General features: G+C 53.4%; 2 protein-coding genes across 3 annotated transcripts in view; one reads left to right on the plus strand and one right to left on the minus strand.

The window, feature by feature from the left end:
* The window catches only part of SQSTM1 (sequestosome 1), a 6147-nt gene extending 3398 nt beyond the window's left edge, over positions 1-2749 (plus strand). Inside the window, exons 6-7 of one of the 2 annotated variants that reach the window (XM_006775387.2) lie at positions 203-398; positions 1926-2749. In XM_006775387.2, coding sequence (XP_006775450.1) covers positions 203-398; positions 1926-2083 — 354 coding nt within the window. In that variant the 3' untranslated portion in view covers positions 2084-2749. The remainder of the gene's footprint in view (positions 1-202; positions 399-1925) is intronic. The other variant, XM_015571540.1, reaches the window with a different exon arrangement.
* Positions 2395-11453, minus strand: part of LOC102754961 (chromosome unknown open reading frame, human C5orf45) — a 9515-nt gene continuing 456 nt past the window's right edge. The window contains exons 2-5 of the mRNA XM_015571541.1: positions 8828-8916; positions 7547-7582; positions 6129-6201; positions 2395-3376 (exon numbers count right to left, since the gene is read on the minus strand). Coding sequence (XP_015427027.1) covers positions 2903-3376; positions 6129-6201; positions 7547-7582; positions 8828-8916 — 672 coding nt within the window. The 3' untranslated portion in view covers positions 2395-2902. The remainder of the gene's footprint in view (positions 3377-6128; positions 6202-7546; positions 7583-8827; positions 8917-11453) is intronic.

Raw genomic sequence — 11453 nt, forward strand, 5'->3', positions numbered from 1 at the left:
CCTGGCACTGACACAGCCAGGACCCAGTGCCAGTGCAGTTAGGTGTGTGGCACCTCAGTTGTTCTCTGGCCCCTTCACTGGAACTTGGTAAAGAAAAACAGTCCTCTAGTTGCTTGCCAGTCTGTCTGCCCCGCGCACCCCCCGGGGCTGAGGCTGTGGCCGGGGGGCTGCGAGGGCCTGTGCTCATGGGGTTTCGTTCCAGGAGCAGATGGAGTCTGACAACTGCTCGGGAGGAGATGATGACTGGACTCATTTATCTTCAAAGGAAGTGGACCCGTCGACAGGCGAACTCCAGTCTCTACAGATGCCCGAGTCCGAAGGGCCAAGCTCTCTGGACCCTTCCCAGGAGGGACCCACGGGGCTGAAGGAAGCTGCGGTGTACCCACACCTGCCGCCAGGCAAGTGGCTGTTCTGCCTCTTTATTCAGAGATCCGATCCGCTGTCTGCGCCACACAGACATCCTGTTCTCTGCTGTGGGCTTGTCTGTTGACACGACAGGAAATTAGTTGGTTTTGTCCGCTGTGTCTATACTGAGCCCCCCGTAAGCGCAGCTGATTTTAGTAGCTTCTGAAACGTAACATCTGGACCCGAGATTCTGTAGCGGCGGTCCTGGTTCTGGCTTCGGGCTCCGCCTCCTCATGGAGAGTGCGGCCTAACAGGGCCCAGCCAAGGCTCCTGTGGGAGCAGGCGGGGAGCCGCAGGGGGGGCGGGGGCACATGGTAGCCGCGGAGTAGGGCAGCCGGTGTCTGCTCGTTCATCGCTGTCACATGCAGTGTTGTTGAGACGATACTTAAGAGGAAACCCCTAGGGCCAGCTGTGGTATCAGATACCCTGGTGTGTATCTTCTCTGCCTAGAGCAAGGGAGACAAACTACAGCCTATGGGCCAAGAATGATTTTTTAAAAATTCTCACGTGTTTTTATGATTTTTTGGAGAGGAAGTGGGGTGGGTCGGGAGAGAAACATCAGCTGCCTCCAGTACACATCCAGCCTGGGGCTCGAACCTGCAAGCTAGGTCTGTATGTGCCCTGACCAGGACTCAAACCTGCAGCCTTTTTGATGAATGGGATGACGCTCCAATCAACTGAGCCACCGACCAGGGCAATTTCCTCACCTTTATAATAGTTGTCTAAGAAGTTAACACCTGTGGCCCTCGCCCTGGCTGGTTTTGCTCAGTGGATAGAGCAACGGCCTGTGGACTGAGATCCCGGGTCCGATTCCAGTCAAGGGCACATGCCCAGGTTGCAGGCTCAATCCCCAGTGTGGGGTGTGCAGGAGGCAACCAGTCAATGATTCTCATAACTGATGTTTCTAACTCTTCCCTCTCCCTTCCTCTCTGAAATCAATTTAAAAAAGACCTGTGGCCCTGGTCAGTGTGTCTCAGTTGGTTGGGTGTCATCCCATGCACCAAAAGGTTGCCAGTTCACTTCTGGTTAGGGCACATGGTTGGGTTGCGGTCCAATCCCAGGTGGGAGGCGTGCAGGAGGCAGCTAATCGATGTTTCTTCCTCTCCTTTCCTGTCTAAAACTCTATTTAAAAAAAAAATGAGGCCTCACTTTTAGTCTATTTCCCTTCCTCATTAAAAAGTCAAGACCTGTGAAAATCAGATGAAATTCCCATTTCGGTGTCCATAAATAACAAGTTTATGTAAACACAGCACTCACTTGTTTAGATGGTGTCTGGCTGCTTTTATGTAATGGCATTTATGATGTAATGGCAGAATGGCGTGGTCGTGACAGACCAATAGCCTGCAAAGCAGCTGAAAAGCTTGCCCATCCCTGGCCTGGAGTGTGCCTGAGGGCCGGAGAGCCTGGGAGGGCCACGCCCTGCAGGCACTGTGCCTCGCTGGATGGAGGAGCTGCTGCTGCCTGCGGGCTACACTTGGGGCCCAGCACCTCCCCCTCATGGCTTTTATTCTCTCTGGCAGAAGCTGACCCCCGGCTCATTGAGTCCCTCTCCCAGATGCTGTCCATGGGGTTCTCTGATGAAGGCGGCTGGCTCACCAGGCTCCTACAGACCAAGAATTACGACATTGGGGCTGCCCTGGACACCATCCAGTACTCAAAGCATCCACCGCCCTTGTGACAGCTGTGCTCACCTGCTATCTGACCCCTTTCTTGTCTCACAGTTGAGTTGAGCTTGTTAGAACCCCACGCCTAAGGGCCAGTTACTCTGCATTTTTCTTTTAGAACCTGGTGGGATGCATGAAGCCGTTTAGGGCAGCAGGACAAGGACAGGAGGGCGTTCCCAGTGTTGTGACGATGACTAAGGGGGCTTCCCAGTTTCCCTCGGTGCCCACTTAGTGCAGCCAGGGCGAGCCCCTCATCTCCCTGCCCTCTGCCCACCAGGGTATCACCAACAGCCCAGAATCCATCTTGCCTCATGGTCGTCTGGTTTTTTTTTAAATGACTAATAGTAACTGATGTGTAGCTGATTTTCTGCTAGAACCTGATATATTCAGAGTTCAGCTGCAACAGCCACCATCACGTCAGAAGGAGGTGGTTGTCCTGTAGCCAGAACAGGAGGGCAGACAGTCGGCAGGCCTCTCGCGGGCACAGGAGTGGCTGCAGGCACCCCCAGTGGTCACTGAGCACTGCCCGTTTCACAACCATTCTAGTTCTCTCATTTCCAAATGTGTCGCCTGCTTTTAAAGTGAGAGGATCCTTTGTAGCCATTCTGTTAGCATATCTGTAAACCAACTGCAATTAAATGGTGTAAGCACTTTTAATCCAAGATGTTGCAATAAGAGATGATCCATTTGAGAGTCATGTTTATTGTCGGTTCTTAGTTCCCATAAATCCTCAGCCCTAATTAAAGCCCTCAGGGATCCCTGTTCAGGGACACAGGTCTAGGGGAGGAGGGCTCAGGTACCTAACATCTGCATAACAACATACTGGTCTCGGCTCACAGAACATCATCAAAGTCCTCACCAGTGTTAAAGAGGTCACACAGTCGCACGGGTCGGGGCTCCTGTGCCCCTTTGACCAAGTGCCCACCCTCTGCCTGAGGGCCTGCACCCCACTGCTCAGGGGTCTCCCCGAAGGGCCTCCTGGGCCCAGATGTAGGAGTGTGTGTGGCCCAAGGAAGCTGGAGCGGACTGGGTGTCCTGAGGCCCCCGTCTTTTGTAGTTTGAGCCCTGGGGAACCCCTGCTCAGCCTGTGCTGCCCCCGCTGGCCTGGGGTCCCTCTGCAGGGGTGTTGGGGGCCCTGTGTCCACACGTGAGCTTCCAAGTGGCAAAAGAAATCGTTCCCACTTAGACGTGGCCCTGACCCGCTGGGCAGGACATAGTGGTTCCCCCCAAGGGCCAGTGAGCTGGCTGGCGTCCCAGTCCTCACGCCTGCTTCCTTCTCTCACCTCCCCTGCTGGGCCAGCGTGGTCCTGCAATGGAGACAAAAGCAGGAGAGGGCCGTGTTCGCCTTCAGAGCGAGGGCCAGTGGTCCGGCCCGACCAGGGAGCAGGAAGAGCAAGGTCCCTGGGCCTGGATTCTGGCCTCTGCTCTGTGCTGTCTACTAGCTGGTTGCCAGGCTGCAGCCTAGGGACAGCCTTTGATTGTGAGGGTTACTAGCACAGAGTGAATGCCGGTCACCTCACTCCAAGTCCTCTGCCAAGTCCATGACCAGGATTCCCAAAAAGGAAGACAGGCGATCAGGCACTCGTTTCATGGGGACCTTAGGATCAGGAAAGGGGGTGCCTGAGAGGAGGGGCGAGTGGGGAGAGACCAGGGAGCCAGGTGCAGAGCGACGCTGACTCCATCCTGCCTGCTCCTGGCCAGGCAGGCAGGAAGGCCCAGGACCCAGAACCGGGCTGAGGGGTCTGAGCTGTGGAAGTGGCTGCTCAGAGGCGCACTCCTGGGGGAGACGGTGGGGCTGGGGCCTGGCCTTCCCTCCCTCAGGGACCAGACGCATGAAAAGTGGGTTCCACCACACAATGACAGGCAGGTCCCAGCCACCCCCCCCCCCCCCAGGGGGTAGGGGGGGGGGGCGAAGGCGCGGGCCTGCTGCACTGCCTGCTCTGCCCAACTTGCTGTCACTCACTGAGCCTTCGCTAGCCCAGCTCCTCGTGTTTGAACAGGCCTGTGGTGAACAATACACACTCCGTTAGCATATTTAGCCCGGGGACGGCCACGTCAGTAACTGTCACGAACAGCGGTCTGTAATTGGGAGATTCGGGGCCACATCCTTAAGTGGGTCACACAGCCAGTGCCTCTAGGCTTTGAGCCGGTGCTCTACGCCACCACCTGGCGTGGCCAGGCCAGCCTTGGCCCCTGCGGGGGCGGCCATGCCAGACGCCCAGCAGTTTCTCTGCCTGGGCTCCCGTGGCTCTCAGGACAGCGTAAAGTAAGCCTGCGTTCTGGTGCCCTGAGTGCAGGGGGTCTGCTGGTTTGGAGCATCAGGAACGAGAGCAAATCCTGGGGGCGAGGGTGCCTCGGTGCACGAAGGGGAGGGTGGAACAGTCCCTCAGGCCCAGGGTAGGGCGTGCTGGACAGTCTGCTGAAGGCACTCCACACACAACCGAGAACGGTTCTCTGCTGGTCAACCTCGGCTGCCTCTCAGGCATCAAAATGCCCTCGACGCCCTGGCTGGTGTGGCTCAGTGGATAGAGCGTCGGCCTGCGGACTGAAGGGTCCCGGGTTGCAGGCTCGGTCCCCAGTAGGGGGTGTGCAGGAGGCAGCCGATCATGATTCCCATGGTTGATCTTTCTCTATCCCTCTCTCTTCCTCTCTGAAATCAATACAAATACATTTTAAAAAATGCCTTGACCAGGAGGTGACACTGAGGATGAGCACGACAGGGAAGCGGCACAGGCCAGAGGGAGGCGGTGCTTCAGACAGACAGTCTCACTCCCGTTGTCGACAAAGCAAGACGATTAAAACAGTCACTGGGGCCAGAGAGAAAATGTCCCCTCATCATTGCCTTCTGGGGTCTGAGATGACCTCCGAGTCCCCTCCACCTGGCCATCGGGGCTGCATGGAGGACACAGTGCTCTGGCTCCATCTCCTGGCAGGGAAAGTGCCATCAAGAATACAGTCCTGCCTGGCCAGTGTCGCTCAGTGGATAGAGCGTCGGCCTGCGGATTGAAGGGTCCTGGATCCGACTCTGGTCAAGGCTCCTCCCCGGCCTGCACTCTGGTCAGGGCATGTGCAGGAGGCAACCAATCAATGTGTTTCTCTCTGTCTTTCCCTCTCTCTTCCACTCTCCCTAAAAATCAATGGAGAAATATCCTTGGGTGAGGATTAACAAAACAAAACAAAGAATCCAGTCCTGCTGGGCCGGTGTGGCTCAGTGGTTGAATGTCAACTTATGAACCAGGAGGTCATGATTCGATTCCCAGTTCAGGGCACATTCGAGGGTTGCGGGCTCCATCCCAAGGGGGTGTGCAGGAGGCAGCCCATGGATGTTTCTCTCTCTCTTTCTTTAAAAATCAATAAAAATATTTAAACACACACACATTATGCTTTAAAAAAAGAATCCATCCTATCACCGTGTCACCTGGTCTGATGCCCACGCAGGTAGGAACCTGTCATCCGCCATTGCTTCCTCAGGACTGCTGAGCTCCGCCCCACGGCCAGTAAGACCCCCCAGCACAGCCCAGGCAGCGTTTCTCGGCTCCTGGCTTGTTGCTACAAAGTCCTTATTTTGACCTGAAATCTATCTCACTAGCCCCCGCCCCTGAAGAGGCACCGTGGCACTCCGCCTACCATGGCACCTCGGCTAGATCATGGCGTCACCCTGCCTATCACTCAAGCTCACCCCCTTGGAGCACCTACTTCACAGGCACCGGACAGAACTGGGTGTGAGCCCCACGGCCAGGCTCAGGCTGGAGAGGGGGACTCGGAACCTCGGGCTCTTTAGCACAGCGTCCTCTCCCTCCCTGGTGTGCCCCGAGCGCGAGGGACGGGCGAGAGGCGCAGGGGGTGAAGTACAAGCTAAGCACAGAGCAGTTCTCCAAGCAGACAGAGGAGAGAGTGTTGTAATTATCTGTATACAGAGCGGTGTCTCCCTTACAAAGGGGACAGGTTTATTCCTTTTTGTGTTCCCTGTAGCTTTAAGCCAAGTGCCTGCCATTCAGTCGCATCAACAGGCATTTACAGAGCAAACAGAGAAGTGGCACCTGGGTGCTGCTGGCTTACCTGCGGACCCACATGCTCAGCCTGCCCAGGGCCTGCGTTTTCCTTGTCAGCATTTACAGGTTCTTCCAGAGACCTTAGGGGAGATGGCACAGACATCCTTGTAAAAGGACCAGGAAGCTGGAGGACAGGAAGCTGCAAGGACTGGACAATGAGCATCAACCAGACTTCGAGGGAACGCTAGCACCTCAGCTCCGCTGTTCTGATGTGACTCAGTAATCTCCTAGCCTGGCAGTTCACAAGGCCTGGTAAAAGGACCATTTCATCCTCGGATTTAGGCTGGCAGGGCCCTCCGTCAACAGGAAAAGTGACAGAGAGGGGGCAGACGCCTAACCCAGAGACCACAGTTCGCGTCCTGGCTTTGCTAATGACTGGCTGTCATCATGATGGTGCGACTTTGGGTTCATTACCGTTTGCTCATCCGAAGTGGGTACTACTGCTCAGGTGACTGTGAAGATAAATGAGACATGTATGCACATGCCCTGCCTGGGGCCCGGGACACGGAGACCAATACCCTCGGGACTCCTGTGGCACAGGGTCCCTCCCCAGCAATGGAGACGTGCCCATTACACGGGTCTTTACCACTGTGTGCGTCTCAACCACTACAAAGAGAAGGCACTGAGCTCGCAGTGTCCCAGGGCACCAGGCTCTCACACAGAGGAGAGCGAGGAGCCGTTCTCCGAGCCCCGAGGGGGGCTGACGTCCAGGGGAATCTATTGTGCGAGGGCAGGAGGGAGAGCCGGCACCACATCCACCCAGGTCAGCCAGGGCTGTGGCACGACTGAATCGGAACTCTCCAGTGAACTCTTGAGAACCCCAAACTCTACCAAGTGTGGGCACCTCTCCTTCAGACAGTTCATCCGTAAGAAGAAGCCATGGCCCGCCGGCGATTATGAAATGAGATGAGGCCAGGTCATGCACTGCACGTGGCCGCTACGCCAGCCTTCTCTCGAGCAGTTCCTGCCAGCTGCCAGCCAGAACTCTGCTCACCTCTCTGATTCTGGAACGCAACTTCATCAACTAAGGCCAGTGCTCAGCAGTCTGAAGATCTAGCCTGTCTCTTGCTCCCAATGTTACCACTGAGAACTTGGGTGTCCCGTGTTCCTTTATAGGTGATCTTGTGTCTCTTCAGCTGCTCTTCAGCTCTTCCTTTTGTCTCCTGTGTTCTCCAATTTCATTATGTTGTGTCTAAGGACAGATTTTTTTCTTAACTTTTAAAATTACCTTCTGCTGCAAGGGGCGCATTTCTGGTCATTTGTGTCCTTTTTATATTATAAAAGGCCTGCGGCCCTAACGCTGAAATGACCAAAGACCTGCATGGGTGGGCAGGGCTGCGAGTGCGGCAGGGTGCACACGGGTGGGTGGGGCGCACAATTTCGTGCACTGGGCTTCTAGTTAAGGTATAATTAATGTATACTTGCCGGGAGCCAGTCCATCCTTGCTGCTTGACACAGTCGCTGCAGGAAAGAAACATCTGCACAGCATATGTTTCAAGGGACCTGGTGTATATAGCATACTGTTCTTAATATGTTTGCTCCCCTTAGCGCTATGTGTTTTAACCAAGGTCACCTCTCCAAGAAAGGTTGTTTCCCCAGGTAGGGATTTTTCCCTGAAGTTAGGGAGGGGATAAAACCCCTTAACTCAGTGCCAGGCGGGTAGTTAATCACTTTAACTATGAACAATCACGCTTAAATCTTTACTCCCTGGAATGGAGATAAGAAACCTCCTAACCTTTGGAATAGAGATTGATAGGATTGGAATCAACTGGTATAAATACAGATGTAACAAGACAACAGGAGACAGAACCTAGACACAGAACCTGTCTCTAGGTTCCTGGACAGAAACTGGCAATAGAACCTAGAGACAGAACCTAGCAAGAGAACCTGGCTACAGAACCTGGATAGAACATGGCAAGAGAACCTGACTAGAACCTGGGACTGAATCTGGCTGGAGAACCTAGCAAGAGAACATGGACACAGAACCTGGCTGGAGATCCAAACCAGAACTTCGCTGGAGATCCTGGCTAGGCTGCTGATCAACTGAACGCTGTCTCTGTGTCATTCCTTCTTTGCCGACTCCGTCCACACCTTTGGGGACCCCTGGACCTGCTGGGGTTGGACCCCAGCACCCCCGGATGGCCCAGACTCTCATGGGTGCTCCAGAGCAGCAGATTCCCATCACCTCGCAGCCAGGGGCTTATTCTCTGGAACTCGGCTTTGGGTTCATTTTTGACCTCTAATAGTTATTTACTTTCTTGTCATCTCATCAGTGCATTTAAAATATTATAACTAGGCCCTACCAGGTGGCTCAGGTGGTTGGAGGGTCATTCCGCACAATGAAAGGTTGTGGGTTCAATTCATATCAGGGCACATACCCAGGTTGCAGGTTCGATCCCGGTCGGGGTGTGTATGTGAGGCAACCAATCAGTTTCTTTCTCACATTAATGTTTCTCTCTCCCTTCCTCTCGCTCTAAAACCAATAAAAGCATATCCCTGGGTGAGGATTAAAGAAAAAAAGGCAGCTGGCATTTAAGCCCGCACCAGCATGTTAGGCCGTGCCATTCTGAAAGCGCCTGGTCTCCAAACAATTACTTTCAGTGGAAAGATGGTGCAGGTGTTAGTCTAACTGTGGCATCGGAAGATCTGAAAGCTAAGGGGTTTCTTCACACAGATCTCCGCGAGCCACGCCCTTGGACGACCTACCTGGGTGACGCCTCCGAGAGCTGGCCCTGCAGCAGATTCAATTTTTGGACGTGACGTCTACAGTCCGCACCAGAGCCCTCACCATAAGCCTGAGGAACAAACAAACAAAAACATTAATTTTAAAAAGTGCCGACAGGACTGAGATGCACCTTAGGGGAAGCTGTACCCGCACAGGCCTGAAGCACCGTGCCGACATCAGCGACCCACTGCTTACTCTGGAATTTGACTTTCGCTTTATTTTTGACCTCCGATAGTTATTTACTTTCTTGTTGTCTCATCAGTGCATTTAAAATACTGTAGCTGGGCCCTGGAGTGGTTTACAAACCCACAGTCTCAGGCGGCAGTTTCAGTCTATGTGGCTGCCCACTAGTACCCCAAGCTCTACACAGCCAAACTGCACTCAATCCCAAACCCCACACAAAACGGTTAATGAACGTAAGAGCTTCAGAAGAGAAGTTACACAAATTGCCAATAAACGTGAAATGATACCCCTCACTGAGAATCAAAGGCATACCAATGAAATGATACTTCTTTTTCATTTAGCAGCCACTCACTTGTTCAATACATGTTTACTGAACACCTTTCATGTGCAAAGACATCGATGGACCTAGAGCAGCGGTCCTCAAACTTTGTAAACAGGGGGCCAGTTCACTGTCCCTCAGACCGTTGGAGGACCGGACTATAGTTTTAAAAAAACCTATGAACAATTCCTATGCACACTGCACATATCTTATTTTGAAGTAAAAAAACAAAACGGGAACAAATACAATATTTGTATTTGCATGTGGCCCGCGGGCCGTAGTTTGAGGACCCCTGACCTAGAGGATGCTATGCTCAGTGAAATGGGTCAGGTCAGACAGAGAAAGACAAATATATGTGAGTTCACTTTTATGTCAAATTGAAGAAAACAAAATAAATGAACAAACAAAACAGAAACAAACTCATAGACACAGAGAACAAACCGATGGTTGCCAGGTGGGAGGGGGTTTTGAGGGAGGGGTGGAAACGGTGAAGGGATTAAGTACAAATTGGTAGTTACAAACCAGTCACGGGGATGTACAGTCCAGTCCAGTCAATAATATTGTAATAACCCTGTGTGATGCCAGGTGGGCACTAGACTTACTAGGGGGGATCAACTTGTGAGGTATGTCTAACCACTATGTTGTACACCTGAAATTAACATGATATTAAATATCAACTGTAACTTAAAAAAAAGAAATAATAAATAATAAATTTTAAAAAGAGATGGGGATGACTGTGGGGAAAGCAGGCTGTGGTGAGGTGCAGAAGCTGGGCGACGGGAAAACTAGCAGAGGATGGAAAGAAACAGCCAGGAAAACAGGAAAGCCAGGAGCAAGATGACGAGAACCCAAGTGAAGACAATGTTTCCCGGAGGAGGAAGTGACAAACTGTGACAGATGCCACCACCGAGTGGGGCAAGTTGAGGACTGAGCACCACCCACTGTCCTTAGCAACATGGAGATCACTGCTGACTGTGACGGACTGGTCCACAGTGAAATCCCTTTTGGCCCAAGTTCAAGTGGGAACGAAAAGAGAGAACTGGAGGGGGAATGGCAAATTTTAAAAAGTATGTAACCAACATCTGGCAAAACCAGTGCTGCGTTTGCTCTCCTGAACGGCAGAGACCCCTGGCTGGACGCTAAAACGCATTTTCCTCTGATCTAGGCACAGACTGGACGCCCTGTCCCAGTCTTCCCTGCAGGCAGGCGTGGCCCTGACACTAGGTTCTTTCCGGTGGGACGTGAGCCCTCCCACGCCGGCCCCTGAAAGCCTGCAGGTAGTAGCTCCTCCAGGCTCCTGCCCCTTTCAGGGGCTCAGGCAGCAGGCGGCAAGCCTCAGGGAACCACAGAACCTCAAAACAGCAGAAGCCCGCGTCCCTGAATGCAATGCCAAGGACAGTGGCCCTGCTGACCTCAACCCCTCCAAAGAGAAAGAGGAACGTCTACTGCGTTTAACCACAATTTTGGCGTCTGTTACTGTGGCCTAGCCAACAAGTCAGACACCACCTCATGTGCATGGAGATGGTGCGAGGACTGCAGAGCCTCCTCAGGGAGAACTCGGAAACACAAGCCGACACCACTAACTTTGGCACCACTAACTGTCCTGCATTCATTCTCACTAAGCCCCACTGGTCTACCCCAGTCCCGATGCCACTGCTCCAGCCTCAGTGAAAACGAGCAGCAGGCACTCTGCGGGGTCTCTAGCTCCAAGCCAGCCCCGTCTTCTGAGACCATTCAGAGTGGGCTCAGCAGCTACCCCACCCCCGCCCCCTTCCCTAGCTGACCGGCCCAGAGGCGGACATCGGAGTCCACAGCACCAATCAGATAATTGGGACTCAGCTATTCCAGCAGGCTGGAGCGGAGGGTGTACTGTGAACTGTCTGGGGAGAGGGAGGGAGGGAAGGAGAGAAGGCAGGGAGAAGGGAGAAAAGATGATGCCTGCGTTTCAGCAGCTTTTCAATTCTTGGAACCGGTTCCTCAAAGGGTCAAGGATGAAGTGCCTTCCAAGTGTTTTGTTTCCTTCTTTCCTTCTTTCCTTCCTTCCTTCCTTCCTTCCTTCCTCCCTCCTCCTTCCCTTCCTGTCCTCCCCTTCTTTCTTTTTCTTT

Source organism: Myotis davidii, unplaced genomic scaffold, assembly GCF_000327345.1.
Source record: "Myotis davidii unplaced genomic scaffold, ASM32734v1 scaffold648, whole genome shotgun sequence".
NCBI classification, from domain to species: Eukaryota; Metazoa; Chordata; class Mammalia; order Chiroptera; family Vespertilionidae; genus Myotis; species Myotis davidii.